General features: G+C 44.7%; 1 protein-coding gene across 8 annotated transcripts; it reads left to right on the forward strand.

The window, feature by feature from the left end:
* Window positions 1–32: 32 nt before the first annotated feature.
* Window positions 33–15,824, forward strand: LOC128343455 (zinc finger protein 248-like). Of its 8 annotated transcripts, none has more exons than XM_053292575.1 (9): window positions 33–51; window positions 5,314–5,357; window positions 5,530–5,603; window positions 6,519–6,629; window positions 7,533–7,670; window positions 8,706–8,791; window positions 13,033–13,159; window positions 13,431–13,538; window positions 15,321–15,824. In XM_053292575.1, exons 3-9 carry the CDS (start codon window positions 5,573–5,575, stop codon window positions 15,599–15,601), a joined length of 882 nt encoding a protein of 293 aa, XP_053148550.1. In that variant the 5' UTR covers window positions 33–51; window positions 5,314–5,357; window positions 5,530–5,572; the 3' UTR covers window positions 15,602–15,824. The 8 variants fall into 8 exon arrangements, with proteins under 8 accessions (XP_053148550.1, XP_053148546.1, XP_053148547.1 ...); XM_053292571.1 differs by lacking the exon at window positions 33–51 and adding an exon at window positions 119–430; XM_053292572.1 differs by lacking the exon at window positions 33–51 and adding an exon at window positions 119–345.
* Window positions 15,825–16,593: the final 769 nt, after the last annotated feature.

The following is a 16,593-nucleotide window of genomic DNA, read 5'->3' on the forward strand; positions in this document are numbered from 1 at the left end:
TCCAAAGAAAGGGCAACCTGCACACTCTAGGCCAAAGAACTTTGTGATGAGGTGACTTATTTGATCTGCATGGGATATTTCCCCTGTTTTCCCTAATGCGACCAGTAGGTGGGGGAGGAGAGTAACTTTTTGGAATGGAAGAGAGGACTACAGTTCCCAGAAGCCACACACCCCCACACCATGAGAGGAAGGAAGGACCGAGCCGTATTAAACATCCCTCTAGCTATTGGGCCTCGTAAGATTCTGGTATCGGATTGGCTGGCATCGTTGACTGGGTGATTGCTGTGGAGTAAAGATTCGGAAGTGTCTGCGCTGCGTGGGACCTCTCGGGATAGAGACAAAGAGGTTCGGGTGGGAGGGTGGGCCGTGCGAGTGAGTGGCGCGAAAGCTGCTTGCTGAAACATCGGAATCCCAGAGTATGCAGTTGCTGGTGAGGAGAACAAGAGTACGTGGCGCGCGGGCAGGATCGTTTTTTGGAGGATCCAGTGCTGCTGTCAAATAGTTGGTTCGCCTAGGTCAATATTGACTATGGAGACTGGCAGCAGTTCTGCAGGAGGTCAGGTAGGGTGTCTTTCTCCAGGCCTGTCCCTGCTAGAGATTGGACCTGGGCTTCTCTGCCTGCAAAGCATATGCTCTGCCACTGAGCTAAAGCCCCATTGTGTAGTGGTGGAGGCAGCTTTCTTGTGTGAGCCTGCCTTAAGATTAAGATGGTAGAGTTGTGCCATCAAGTCTGTTTCGACACTTGGCACCCACAGAGCCCTGTGGTTGTCTTTGGAAGACTACAGGAGGGGTTTACCATTGCCTCTTTCCATGCGGGATGGGATGATGCCTTTCAGCATCTTCCTATATCACTGTTGCCTGATAAAGGTGTTTCCCATAGTCTGGGAAACATACCAGTGGGGATTCGAACTGACAACCTTCTGCTTGTTAGTCAAGCATTTCCCGGCTGTGCCATTGAAAGTGGTCAAGTTTGCTTTAGTTTTGCATATTTCACTATAGAGTGGTAGAAGAAAATGATGACTATGCTTTTGTATGTCTGCAGCAGGCAGGAGGAGGTTAGGAAAAAGGGGGATAAGAAGCAAAGGTAGTGGAACTGAAGAAAGGGTGGAGATGGTATTGTGGGAGGAAGGGAAGAAGATAAGAACAGCCCTGCTGAATCAGGCCCAAGGCCCACCTGGTCCAGCATCCTGTTTCACACAGTGGCCCACCAGATGCCGCTGGAAGCCTACTGGCAGGAGTTGAGGGCATGCCCTCTCTCCTGCTGTTACTCCCCTGCAACTGGTACTCAGAGGCATCCTCCTGCCTTTGAGGCTGGAGGTGGCCTATAGCCCTCCAACTAGTAGCCGATGATAGACCTCTCTTCCATGAAGTTATCCAAACCCTTCTTAAAGCCATCCAGGTTGTTGGCTGTCACCACATCTCGTGGCAGAGAATTCCACAAGTGAATTATGCATTGTGTAAAAAAGTACTTCCATTTGTTGGTCCTAGATTTCCCAGCAATCAATTTCATGAGATGACCCCTGGTTCTAGTGCTATGAGAGAGGGAGAAGAATTTCTCTCTATCCACTTTCTCCACACCATGCATGATTTTATAGACCTCTGTCATGTCTCCCTGCAGTCGTCTTTTTTCTAAACTAAATAGCCCCAGGTGTTGTAGCCTTGCCTTGTAAGAAAGGTGCTCTAGGCCCCTGATCATCTTGGTTGCCCTCTTCTGCAGCTTTTCCAGTTCTACAATGTCCTTTTTTAGATGTGGTGACCAGAATTGTATGCAGTACTCCAATTGTGGTCACACCATAGTATTGTATGCCTTTTTATTAGCCATTTTATTTTCAAACCCCTTCCTAATGATCCCTAGCATGGAATTGGCCTTTTTCACAGTGCCGCACATTGAGTTGACACTTTCAACGAGCTGTCCACCATGACCCCAAGATCCCTCTCCTGGTCAGTCACTGACAGCTCAGATCCCATCTGTATGTACTTGAAGTTGTGGTTTTTCATCCCAGTGTGCATCTCCTTACACTTGCCAACATTGAACTGCATTTGCCACTTTGTCGTCCACTCCCCCAGTTTGGAGAGATCATTTTGGAGCTCTTCACAATCCCTTTTGTATTTCAAAGTTATCCCTATTGGGTTTTCTTTGTTGTTAATATGCAAAAAGAAGCAAGGTGAGATGAATAGCAAACTGGGTGGCAAGTGAGTTATGCCCATTTTACCATTTCTACAGCAATTCAGACTGTACAAACAAGAGTGCTTGGGAATAATTGAAGGAAGCCAATGTTTATTCTGTCCATATCTTGCTTGGAGGAAGGACCATCCAGCCTCTGTGTTGGAATAATAATTTTTGTGGCACTGCACATTTCAAAGTAATGGTTTGACTCTGTTGGTGATAATTCAGATGAGAGTAGGTTTTGGAAAGTACAAACGTATTAAACTTGTTAGGATACGCTGACCTTAAAAAAAAAAAAAATAACAGGAATGAAATAGGGAAATATCATATTGATGCTGCATCACAGAACTCCAGTAATAAAACAGAATATTTGACTCGAGGCATTTAGGCCTGGCTGCATATGTATGGGGTTCCATTGTAATCACTCAGGGTCAGACGTGTCCTCCCAGTGGCCTAGCAGTAAGCCCAAATGGGACTGGAAGAGAAATAACTCCTCACACATGTTCCTGCTTCCTGAGGGAGCTCAGAGCACCTTGCCTGTGGTTCCTGAGCGGTCTCCCGTCCAACCAATGCTTGGAACTAGACAGAACGTTTTCTGCATATTGGTGATGTGCCTTTAGAAGCGATGATAATTTTTATGGCATAAGGGTATTTCCAAGGGTAACGGAATTGGACATTGTGCCACGTTTTTAATGACTGCTGCCATAAGCAGATTTCCAAGTTATATATACCCACTGGCAAGAGAACATCTGCTAGTGTATAAAACGTGCAAAATTTGTTGGGAACATTATCAGAATTTTTGGACATCACTTATGATACCAAAGTATTTTGCATGTTTCAAATAGTATCTAGAGTTTCTTTTTTAATGGCCTTATAGGAGGAGATGTTCTCTTGCCAATCGGTATATATATGTGTGCCCCTTCCCCATCTCCCTTGAATCGGTACTTGGAACCAACAATTACTCACCGTGACATTTAAATGAGTTTTTTGTGGACTAACTCTCTCTTTTAATCAGGCCGACTTGGATTCAAACTCCACAATTGTTACAGTATCGGATGCCGAGGTGTCCACCAGCTCCTCTTATGTGATGACTCTGGCTCAGTTTCAGTTTGTGACTCCTGAGGATGTGGACAGGTTGCTTGGAATGGTGTGGCCTACCACCTGCCCTCTTGACTCTTGCCCGACATGGCTTATACTATCTGGCATGGAGACTGTTGTACCTGTAGAGGGCCTGGTAGAAATTATAAATGCTTCTCTGAGGGAGGACAGGATGCCTCCTTTTCTTAAGGAGGCCATCATTAGACCTCTTCTGAAGAAGCCTGCCTTGGATCCCTCAGAGTTAAGCAACTACAGGCCAGTTTCCAACCTTCCATGGCTGGGCAAGGTGATAGAGAAGGTGGTGACCTCCCAGCTCTAGGCGGTCTTGGGGGAAACAGAACATCTAGACCCAACCGGCTTTGGGGCGGGCTCTGGGGTGGAGACTGCCTTGGTTGGCCTGATGGATGATCTCCAATTGGGAATTGACAGAGGTAGTGTGATTCTGTTGGTTCTTTTGGACCTCTTGGCAGCTTTCAATAGTATCGACCATAGTATCCTTCTGGAAAGTCTAAAGTGATTGGAGGCGGGAGGCACTGCTTTTCAATAGTTCAGCTCCTACCTCACAGGCAGATTCCAGATGGTGTCTCTTGGAGACTGTTGTTCTTCCAAATCTGAACTTTCCTCTGGTGTCCCTTAGAGCTCCATATTGTCTCCAATGTTGTTTAACATCTACATAAAACTGCTGGGAGAGATTATCAGGGGATTTGGTGCAATATGCTGATGACACCCAAATCTCTTTCTCCATGTCAGCCTCGTTGGGAGAAGGCATAACCTCCATAAATGCCTTCCTGGCGGCAGTAATGGGCTGGATGATGGATAACAATCTGAAGGTGAATCCAGATAAGACGGAGGTGCTTATTATGCGGGATTGGAACTCGGGTGACAATTTCATTCTGCCGGTTCTAGATGGGTGTCATGCTCCCCCAGAAGGAACAGGTATGCAGTCTAGGGGTGCTTCTGGATCCGAACCTCTCCCTGCTGTCCCAGGTTGAGGAGGTGGCCAGAGGCGCTTTTTATCAACTTGAGCTGATAGGCCAGCTGCGTTGGTTTCTTGAGATCAATGACCTTAAAACGGTGGTAATTACGCTGGAAACTTCTAGGCTGGATTACTGCAATGCTCTCTATCTGGGGCTGCCTTTGTATGTAGTCGAGAAACTGCAGTTGGTCCAGAATGCGGCAGCCAAGTTGGTATCTGCATCATCTAGGAGAGACCATATTACTCCTGTGTTGAAAAAAACTACACTGGCTGCTTATACATTTCCAGGCAAAATACAAGGTGCTGGTTATTACCTATAAAGCCCTAAACAGCTTTGGCCCGGAGTATTTAAGAGAATGTCTTCATCATGAGCCCCTCCACCTGTTAGGATAATCTAGAGAGGTTTGGCTGCGGCTGCCGCTAACTCATTTGGCGGCTACTCGGAAATGGGCCTTCTCCGTTTCTGCCCCTGGACTTTGGAATACGCTCCCTGTTGTAATAAGAGTGATCTATCCCTGGCAACTTTTAAAAAGGCACTGAAGAGACATTTATTCAGCCAGGCTTTTAATTAGACCTGTGGCTTAAAAAAAAATTAATGTAAGTTTTAAATGATTTTAATGTTTAAATGATTTTAATTGTTTTTGTTATGTTGTCAACCACCCTGACACATTTTTGGAAGGGCGGAATATAAATCAAATGAATAAAGAATTAGTGTGTATATGTATCTCAACTTGAAAATTTGCTTATGGCTACACATGGCAATGGTAAACCCCTCCTGTATTCTACCAAAGACAACCATGGGCTCTGTGGTTGCCAGGAGTCGAGACCAACTCGACGGCACACGTTACCTTTACAGTCATTGATAAGTGGCAATATGCCTGATGCCATTATTCTTGGAATTGCCCTTAAGCAAATAAATAAATAAATAAATAAATAAATAGGGAAGCAGGTCTCTGCCCCAAGGATCTTGCAGCTTAAAGGATTCAACACTGTCCTAGACTGCATGTTTCTGCAAGTACTCAGAACACATATGCTCAAATGTTTATACATACTTTTTCTTATAACCCATCAGGTTCTGTTCATGAGACGATATGGCAGGACCCATTTTCAGTCCAGGTAAGTGCATGGAACAGATTTACTTTTTTAACAGAAAGGGATGGGAAGGGGAAGTGAAAGTGTGGGAGATTAATTGCCTCTGTAGTTGAGACTGCAGAGACTGCTTTGTTCTGTTCCTTGTCTGTTGTTAAGTCCCTTAAGGGGGCTGGGGGAATTTTCTATGTCTTTGCAGGATCCAGTGACCTTGCAAAGGTTTCTTGAAGGGTGATGCCATCATGGAGAATTGTGGGAATGCGCCCTTGTCAGGTAAGGGACTTGCTTTCTCATTTGCTAAGAGCTGCCAATTCCTGGCTGTAGTAATACTGCCCTCGTGAAAATGTGAAGAACTGGAAGAGATCCATTTATTTTATTCAGTTAGATTGTTTCAAACGTGCTATTATTTCAATAGCAACATCAATGTGCATGACGCTTCCCAGAATAACAAGAAAGATTTACAGTATTCCCAGTCCCAAAGAGAAATGTAGTGGGGCTAACTGCCTCTAGTCAAACATTTATTGTATTGTGTCTCTGAGATGTAAAAACAGTACAACATTCCCCGATTTCATTTCTGTGGAAAACTTGAGAGAAGGTCAGAGCACCCAAACAAGTTGAACATGTTTACATTGTCTACAATCAGTTTGGACACAGGCGATGAGGTGGAGGGAAGGGACAAAAGTGAAGGCCAAAGGAGCAAGGGAAGACATGTTGGATATGTTTCTCAGCTGCATAATTCCATAATTGTTAGGATGTCAGCAGGGTTGTATTGGAGGGGGAACGTGCAGGGACGGAGCACCAGTACTTCTCAGCTTCTCTGGTTGTTGGGGTGGGCATAGCCATGGGGGCATCATGGAGAGCGCCCTCTGCACTTCTGAATTTGCAACTGCACCACTGGATGTTGGCCATTTTTAAACAAATGATTATAAATCACACAACTTCACTGACTTCCTCAACAAATTGACATTTAATTTTAATTGGGAAATTATGATATAATTGAGTATTTTGTATTAATGTTAATGTTGTTTAACCTGAATTCTTCTGCTCCTAAGCAGTAGCGTCTTCTCCAAGTTAGTGTTGGATTCTGGATGTTCTTGGGAGCATGTCTTGTTGTTTGTCTTCCAGGGAGAGTTTGGGATGTTCATCCGAGTCCCTTCTGTCATTCTCTCTCTCTTCTTTCTTGACAAGGGTTTCTCATCCCAAAGCCTTCTCTCCTGACCTGGATGCAAGGTAGACAATTGCCATGGGTGCCAATTTTTCAGGGCTTGAACCAAAAGGAGATCTCTGACACCAGCTCAGGTGAGGGATCAACCAAAACCAGTTGTACTCACACTGTCACTTAATGGAGTCCTCACTGTGGAACTACACTCCCAGAACTGTGTGTGTGTGACACAATTCTGCAAGAGAGCAGAAATGTACAAAGGCAGCATTGGACCCAGAATGCAGCTTGCTAGCCAGCTTGGGTTTCATCGAAAAGGAATGCAGCCGCCTTTGTGACACAGAGATGCTTGCAAGTATGTTGAGAAGTGGCAGAGCTTCATACATATGAAACTTCCTTACACAGAGTCTGTCTGTCTAGTTCAGTATTGTCAACACTGACCAGCAACAGCTTTCTAGGGATCAAGACAAGGGTCTTTTCCCAGCCCTACTGGAAGGTCATTGATGGCATCCAGGGACTTCTGCGTGCAAAGCAGGTGCTCTCTCAATGAGCTAGATCCCTTATGTCTTAAAATTGTGAAAGCAGACCTTCTCTCTACCCTGTGGGAAACTTCTTATATCCAACCTTTTCTGGCTTTAGAATTCAAATAAGGGAACAGAAAGGCTAATATTAGTCATTCTAAGTTCAGTAAAGGTAATGTGTGCCGTCGAGTCGGTGTCGACTCCTGGCGACCACAGAGCCCCGTGGTTGTCTTTGGTACACTACAGGGAGAGTTTACCATTGCCATCTCCCATGCAGTAGGAGATGATGCCTCACAGCATATTCCTGTATCACTGCTGCCCGATATAGGTGTTTCCAATCATCTGGGAAACTTACCAGTGGGGATTCGAACCGGCAACCTGTGGCTTGCTAGTCAAGTCATTTCCCTGATGTGCCATTACTTATTATTTATTTACTGGTATGATTGATTTGCTGTTAAATGCAAATAAAAATGTGTTCTGTCTCTCTCTCCCCTCTGCCATTACTTTGGATTGAAATATCAGTCCTCAGTGATTCCTCTTATATCTTGCTTCTGACCAACCCTCCTGCTCTGGAGAAAAAGCTGGAACAAGTAGAGAACCCAGTGACCCCAAATCATCAAACATCTCAGGAAAATTGGACCTTGCCAGCTGTCCAGTCAGGTGATGGATGGGTTCACTCTACTTGGGTTGCATAAGGAGTGATTCAGAATAAGTTTTGGATTTCTTCTGAGTGCCTGTGTGTTTAGTGAAGGAACATTCCTAGAGAGAGTGTCATGCATGGGAAACCAGCCCATGCCATAGGCAGCAAGGGTTGATGGTGCATCTGGACAGCATCTTAAAGGCCCATTGGCCTGGCTATGGCATAAGTCGGCTGTATTCTTGCCTCTCTTCTCTTGTATTGTGCGGTGCTTCTTTCTGATATTGTGCTGAATGTGTAAGCAGAGCCACACCATTGCCCATCAGACAGCATGTTAGAACATGAGCCAGCTGGGGTGGTCAAGAGCGTCAGGGAGGGTGGTAAATGATTATTGTGATTTTTGACAAGGTCTACACTCCTAGACATGGAGAAATTGTGATAGCATTGCAATACGATCAGCTTTCAGTGTGTTGTTCTTATATGGTCCTGGCCTTTGGGCTTGCAGCAGCCAAATTTGCAATGACATTTTAAAAGCTTAAAAAACAAAATGACAGCTATAACATTTTATTCTACCTGTATTTACTGAATTTGGGATGATCCCCATAAAAATAGAGGTTAAATTTAGGTTATACATTATTTACCCAAAAAACCTAGCCTTGGATTCAGGTAAATACAATGCCTTTCATGACAGATGATGATGATGATGATGATGATGATTTTATTTTATTTTATTTTATTTTATTTTTACATTTATATCCCGCTCTTCCTCCAAGGAGCCCAGAGCGGTGTACTGCATACTTGAGTTTCTCTTTCACAACAACCCTGTGAAGTAGGTTAGGCTGAGAGAGAAGTGACTGGCCCAGAGTCACCCAGCTAGTTTCGTGGCTTAATGGGGATTTGAACTCGGGTCTGCCTGGTCCTAGTCCAGCACTCTAACCACTACATCACGCTGGCTTTCCACCAACCACCAACTTCCCAGTTCCTAAGATGATACATAATAACTTTAAAGGGGTCTCCTTGATCTGAATCCCTTTTGCTTGGCCGCATTGTTTCCACAGCATGTAGAATGCCATCCTCGTTTCAGTCTGGATTGTCCTCTCCTTCCAGCCGAAGGGAAACAGGTGTAACAGCAGAATCAGCTCAGGTAGGAGATTCTGAGGGAAACCGCTGGTGGGTTTTGGTTGGGGAGGGGAAGTCTCTCTCTCTCTCTCTCACACACACACACATACACACACACACACACACACACACACACACACAGAGATTCAAGTAGGAGAGGATCTCCTACCTTCATAGCTTTATCTGGACTGGAGAGAAACAGCACATCCTCTGATCCAGATTACCCTCATCTGCAGCACTAAGCTTCAGAGGGGGCAGACATAATAGCAGCTTCAAACTCTTGGATGGGCAAAATAGGGATGCCCCAACTGAGCTAGATAGACCAAGGATTCCTCACCCCTCATTTTGCCTCCCTTCCAGACTTCTGTACAGCACAAGAAGGGAGCTTGGGGTAGCCGAGATCTTAGCATTGTAGATGCTCTAGCCTTGGGTCTCAATGCTGCATGTAGTGTGGATGGGACCATAGCCCAGTGAAAGAGCATCTTCCTTGAATGTGAAAGGTCTTTGGTTCACTCCCTGGCATCTCCAAGTAGAGCTGGGAAGGACTCCTGCCTGAAAACCTTGGAGAATTGCTGCAAGTCCGTGCAGAGAATACTAAGCTAAGAACATCCCTGCAGGATCAGGCCCAAGGCCTATCTGGTGCAGCATTCTGTTTCACACAGTGGTCCACCAGATGCCTTGGGGAAGCACACAGGCGAGAGGTGAAGGCATGCCCTTTCCCTTGCCTACATCTGGTATTTAAAGGCATCCTGCCTCTGAGCCTGGGGGAAGGCCTATAATCATCAAGACTAGTAGCCACTGATAGTCCTGTCCTTCATGAATTTGCCTAAGCCCCTCTTAAAGCCATCCAGGCTGGTGGCTATCACCACATCCTGTGGCAGAGAATTCCATTTATATTAATTATCTGCTATGTGAAATAATATTTCCTTTTGTTGGTCCTAAATTTCCTGGCAGTCAGTGTCATAGGATGACTCTTGGTTCTAGTATTCTGAGAGAGGAAGGAAAATCTATAAACTCTTTCTAAACCATGCATAATTCTATAGACCTCTATCATGTCTCCCCTTTTAGATGTCTTTTTTTCTAGGTTAAAAAGCCCCAGATGTTGGCAGCCTTGTCTCAGAAGGAAGGTGCTCTAGGCCCCTGATCATCTTGGTTGCTGCTTTCTACATCATCTCATAGTTCTCAAAGAGTGGCCGCCAGTGTTCCCTCTAACAGAATCCCAGATATTGTTGACTACAACTCCCATGATCCTCAAGCAAAAGCCATTGCAACTGGGGATTCTGGGAGTTGTAGTCAACAACATCTGGGAATCCCTGTTAGAGGGAACACTGGTGGCCACACCGTTGATTTTTGTTTAGGGGCATTATATTATTAGCAGGGGTGTTCTTTTCCAATCCCCTTCCTAATGATCCCTAGCATGGGATTTGCCTTTTTCACAGCTGCCACACAGTGAGTCAAAATTTTCACCATGACCCCAAGATTCCTCTGCTAGTCAATCACTGACAGCTCAGACCCCATCAGTATATACGTGAGGAGATGGACCAAGGGTCTGACTTGACGTTAAGTAGCTTCCTATGCTATAAGTGTGTCATGGGGGTGGGGAGGATTTCTCTGTCCCTACTTCATTGATGCAGTTTGTGACAGACCCCTAGCTCCTTTTTTTATTATTTTCAGTATTATTTAAAGTATTATTTAATACTTCTTCTATTTCTCAGTCTACTGGAGAAATAAGGTAGACTGTGAGGATAAGGGTGTCTGTGAGGATAAAATGTGGGCAAATGTGTCTAGGCTGCCCTGAGCTCCTTCAAGGAAGCCAGGAGACAAATGTCATCATTTAATATGTGATATCAAACGTTATGGTGTGGGTATGAGTGCACAGCTGCAATTACTCAACTCAGCAATTACTTTTTAAAGGAGGATATCTTAGCCTGCCGTTCCAAGAGGAGTAAGCAGATGAGTAGAGGAAGTCCTGAAATATTATTCCCAGGAGAGGGGTGGACAAAAGCAAAACGTAATGTGCCCAAACAGTGTTCCTTCTAATCTTTTTCATCAGTGAGCGGAATGAGATTTGTCTTGGGCAGCAGTATCAAGGTAGTGTGCGCACATGTGCATTATGCACCACTATAGATACCACACACACCCCATAATTAATATATGAATAAACATTAATAAATTTCAAATAAACATGTGAAATTGTTTACCTTCACCAAAAGCACTGATAACTACACCATTAGACAATTCAATACCTTCCTTTTGTTTTCATTCACCTTGCGTGTGCTAATTTTCTTTACAAGCACCAAATAAAGAAAATAATTTCTCTCAAAAAGTGTGCATTTGTTCTTAAAATGATTAGTCTGATATGCCTTTTTAATTAACAATAAAAATAAGCTGTATGTCAAATTCCTCATCCTGCAATTTCTGTGTACAGCATCCTCATTTGAGCAACCAACTTGGTATTGGACAATAAGTATGTCACTGCTACAAGATGGCCATTTCACAATATGCACAGCTTAATTAAGCATTATTTACTTTTTTATTGTTTTATGAAATTATTTAAAACATATACTTTGCATGAAAATTACTTCATAGCACAACATTAAAACCAAATATAGCAATTAAAAATATTAATCAAAACAGTCAAATATGCAGCAAGATGGCACAAAAACCATAATTAAATAATTAATTACCATTTTAATAGTTTACCATTGTTTTAAAATATTGTTTTAAGGTTTTAAATTATGATGTTTTAACTTTTTGCTGTCATTGATTTTAACCAATGTTTTAATTTCTCTGTTGTCTTTATTTGTTTTTTGTTGTAACCCCCCCAGAGACGTAAGTTTTGGGCAGTATAAAAATATGTTAAATAAGTAAAACCAGCAAAAGGGGGCAGGGAGGCTCAATATAGCAGACAGGGCGCATTATTTTCCACACTCATGGACATTCAACTGCGGATGTACAGATGCATAAGACAGAGGTTCAAATAAGCATAGTAGCACATCCTAAAGATACCCAAAGCTGCAGCAGATCCATTGCAGCAGGAGAGAAGGAGCATAAAACCTTCTGTGATAAGAAACCACAAACTATCAAGTTCTATCTAATGTAAAATGTAATTCAGTACTGCAATACACACTTTAGATATTTCTTTTGCTGCTGCTGAGTGAAAATCAGAGTAAAAAGACTCCAAATACCAGCTGAAACTGCTCTCATATTCAAGCAATTCAGTCAGCAGCAGGACAGTCCCTAGGAAGGTGCATGGCTGGGGGCGAGCAGTACACCCCCTCAGCCACACTCGTCCACTGCTGTGCTGCTCCTCGCCCCCTCCCAAATGAAAGAAACAAAGCAATTCGGTGAAAAGATGCTGCTTTGCCGGCTGCCTCTGGAATGCAGATTTCAAAAAGAAATGGCAGCAAGCCCTGATCAAACTCCATTTATTGACACGGATCTCCATCTTGCCAGCTCACTGGCAAAGGAATCTAACCTGCCTGTGAATCTGCCTTAAATGAGCATTTTCTCGCTTCCTGTCTTTCTTTTTAGCTGTTTCTCTTTGGAACAAACAAAGCCCACATGTCACTTTTTCAGCACCTCTTCCCATTTGGGGCTTTTCCAGGAAGTTTCGTGGGCAACTGTGGCAGAGTCGACTCGGCACAGCAGTGAGGATAGCTCTATTTGATTCTGCTGCTTTTCTCCCTGCAGCACCGCTGCTGTTGGCCCAGCCAGAGTGGGGAAACGGCCCTCCCACTCTGACTGCTCTGACTTGAGAAGCAAGCAGCCACCTCCTCGCTGCATGTTTCCCAACGCCCGCCTGCCCTGCGGCCTTTGGAAGGAAGAAGGAAGCGCACTCGTCCACTAGGAGGAGATGCAGCTCCTGCTGCCTCCGCTTCTGCCATCGCCATTACCATTGCTACTGCTGCTATGCATGTGAGGCTAGCTGGGCAGAGCAGGGCTGGCGCTTGCAGCATATGAGGCGTGTCCGGCGGCAGCAGTGTCTCTGCTGGGGGCGCAGGGGCAAGTGTGGGAGTGACGGGGCTGGCTGCATCAAGAACTAACGTGGTAGTGCGGGTGGCAGTGGAAAAAAGGGCAGGGGAAAAGATGGCACTAACTTTAAGCAGCCATCGATAGGAGCACAGCGCAAGACTGCATGGCTGCTGGAATCCACTGAGCGGAGGGTGGATCTTTACTGCACGTGCACGAGCGTGCCTTACAAGGAACATAGTGCCCAAAGTGTTGCTGCAGACAGAACCCAAATGAGGTGATTTGTTCTTGCAGAGGCAGGTGACGTTTGAAGATGTGGCCGTGTATTTCACAGAGGAGCAGGCAGCTCTGCTGGACCCAAACCAACGAGTTTTATACAGAGAAGTCATGGTGGAGAACTATGAGAATGTGGCCTCCCTGGGTAAGGAGCTTCTTTCCTGACATGGTATGGAAATGTGTGAGCTACCCATGGACAGAAAGGCAATACATATGCCCCCTGCCCAATTAAACAAAATGCCACATTCCTCCTGATGTTCTCCATTCTCTGAGTCAGACTCTTGGTCCATCTAGCTCACTGTTGTACACTGACTGGCAGTGACTCTCCAAGGTTTCAGGCAGGAGTCTCTCCCAGCTCTACCTGGAGATGCCAGAGACTGCCACATGCTTCCTGACAGTCGCTCTCCTTTCCCAAGGAGGATTTCTGCTCCCAAAGCCTGAGCTCATTGTCCGGCTGGAACGAGGGGAAGGACCGTGGATGTCAGACAGTCAAACTGTGGCTGATACCCTTATGACTAACCCAGGTGGGTAAGCCAGTGGATGGCAATTTGTTTAATGATTACTGGTACCTGGGAGCGCCTTAAGATAAATGGGGAGATTCTTCACCTTTTTACCTTCATTTCGTTCATGAGTACTGATCTAGCCTTTAGAAAGAATTGGAAGTGTCTGCTTGTATCTATGATTTAAACTAAAATTTAACATCTGAACACAAGCAAGATTTATCCACCTGTGCAGCACTGCCCTGCCATTAAAGAACATTTGGTTCTCCCCCCTCCACCTCTGAATTACTCATTTTCCAATGTCTAATAAGAGGAGAATAGAAGCTTTCCCCCAGCAGCAAGTCCCTGGGTTCACATTTCTGTTTATGCTACTGGAGCAAAGTGATGGATGGTGAGATTTTAGCTCTCCAGGCTAATGCTGCAATCCTGTGTACACTTAGTTGGGAGTCAGCTTTGATGAACTAAATGGGGCTTACCTCCCAGTTAATTTGCATAGGTTGAGCAACACATTCTTCCCATTGCTCCAAAAGCCATATCCTCTCAGTAGTCCTGAAAACACCTTAGCAAGGAATCAAGCTAGGGTCTATCTTCAGATTGAGAGGCAGTATTATACCGAATACCAGTTACAAAGGCATGCCTTCATCTCCTGTTTGTGGTCTTCCCAGAGGCATCTGGTGGACCACTATGGGGGAAACAAGATGCTGAGCTAGGAAGGCCTCAGCCTGATCCAACAGAAGTCATCTTCTGTCCTAAGAGGGTGACACCAAAACACAGTGGCCCACCAGGTCTAAATGGAAGCAAAACTCCAGAAATATACCAATAATGTGGTACTGATTGCAAAAGGGATTCTATCTGTTTATCATGAACTACAATTTTTTTGAATGTATTATTGCATGTTGTTAAAATGCATTGGGCATGATCTGTCAGTTCCATAAATGATAGTTATAATGCAAAAAGCAAATGAATCCTATATCATAAAAGGCTAAAGTGTGTGGCCGTGCTGCCCGTGTCTCTGGGCATGCAGAGCGCATGCCCAGATCGGCCCAAAAAGATACGGCCGCCCAGACACGGGCGGCCATGTTGGAGCAGGAGAAGCGGAGAAGAGTGCTGGCGAGGCGGTGGCGGCGGAGCCGCGGCCTCGGCCAGAGGTGGCGGTGGCTGCGGCAGGGCGACTGGCCCCAATAGCGGCCGCCGCCGCCACGGCGAGAAGGCCGGGAGGAGGAGAAGCGGCGGGCCGAGGAGAAGCAGCCGCCGCCAACGCCAGAGGAGAGTGCGTGCCGAGGTGGCGGCGGCGACAGTGCGGGTGAGGCGGCGGCGGGCAACATCTATACCCATGGTGAGCTGCGGCAGCCTCCCCTTCTGCACTCTCCCCGTCGGGACTTGGGCTCCAAGAGCAGCCCCCCCCCACTAGAGCCCGTTATTAAAACGGGCTTACAAATACTAGTGTAAATATAAAATGACTTCTAGGAAAGAAAATCCATGGGATAAACCATACTAAAATGATAGATAAAACCTATGTATTAAATTCCACAAACACACTAAAAACAATCTCATAAACATACAAATTTACGATTCATAACAGCATTATTCAGTTCAAAAGTTATAATGTTAAGAAAACATATTAAGCAGTAAAACAAAACATATTAGAACATGCCATGTAATATGAACATCATCACTCATTCAGCTCTTAGGTTTTTCTCCAGGATCTTAACAGCTTGTGCTTCCCCTTTATTAATCTGATTACTGAATTCCCTTTTCTCCTGCACTCTGCAGTTAATTCACTCTGATTCAATCTTACCCCAACAGATGATTTCCAGAAAAATCACGTGTGCCCCAAGTTTGGTAAAAGCTTTGCAGACAAATGCAAGTTTCTGCTACACCAGAGAGTCCACAGAGAAAACAAGCCTTATAAATGCCTGGAGTGCGGGAAATGTTTCTCTCGGAAATCAGCCCTCTTAAAGCATCAGAGACTGCACACAAGAGTGATGGGAGGGAAACTTCACGAATGCTTGGAGTGTGGAAAATGTTTCTCTTGGAAACCAGATCTTGTGAGACATCAGAGATTTCATATGAGAGAACTCCTATAAATGCCTGGAGTGTGGAAAATGTTTTGCTTTGGATGCAAAGGAGAATGCACACAGAAAAGAAACCCTATAAATGCTTGGAGTGTGGAAGATGTTTTGCTAACCAGTCACACTTTATATACCACCGGAAAGCCTATATGAGAAAGAAGCACTATAACCATTGTGTCATCTCTATGGATTTTTACAAACTATCAGAGCCTTGTGTGTAATAAAAATCTTTAATGTATGAACTTGCCCTTAGTATTTATTGGGCAATTTGTCTGTGAGGAAGCTTTATAACAACCCCAGCTAGTAATAGTTGTGAGGATTGTACACATTTTCTAATAATACCAATATTTAGGTCACCTTATACCCAAAAACTGAAACCCTGTCCACATTGAACCCACTAATAAATTCCATAGAGACTAAGGGGTTGTGCTCCTGTATAGGATTACACTGAAAGTTAAGCATTTCTAACTCACATCAATTTGTAAACCGCCCTGAGCCATTTTTTGGGAGGGCATTATATAAATTAAACAAACAAACAAATAAATTTCAATAAGAAATATTTAAACACCTGCCTAACTCTTCTACCAAAACATTGAAGAAGTGCTTGATTTTGGCTGCATTGAGACCCAAGTACTTGGATATCATTTTTGCAGTGATAAGGGAGGTTAGCTGGTCTTGTGGTAGTTTGCATCAATTCTCCCATTTGCTAAGCAGGGTCCACTCTGGCTTACATTTGCATGGGAGACTACATGTGTGAGCACATTCTACTTAGTGGGTAGAGCTGCTCTGGAAAAGCACTTGCATGGAGAAAGTTCCAAGTTCCTGGCATCTCCAAGATAGGGCAAGATTTTTTTAATAGGACAAGATTTTTTAATTGAACCAACGAACTACCAAAGCATACAGTACGTTGCACCCTGGCATCTCCAAGATAGGGCTGAGAGAGCCTCCTGCCTGCAACCTGGGAGAAGCTGCTGCCAGTGTGCGTAGACACTACTGAGCTAGATGGT

Source organism: Hemicordylus capensis, chromosome 2 (assembly GCF_027244095.1).
Source record: "Hemicordylus capensis ecotype Gifberg chromosome 2, rHemCap1.1.pri, whole genome shotgun sequence".
Taxonomy (NCBI): domain Eukaryota; kingdom Metazoa; phylum Chordata; class Lepidosauria; order Squamata; family Cordylidae; genus Hemicordylus; species Hemicordylus capensis.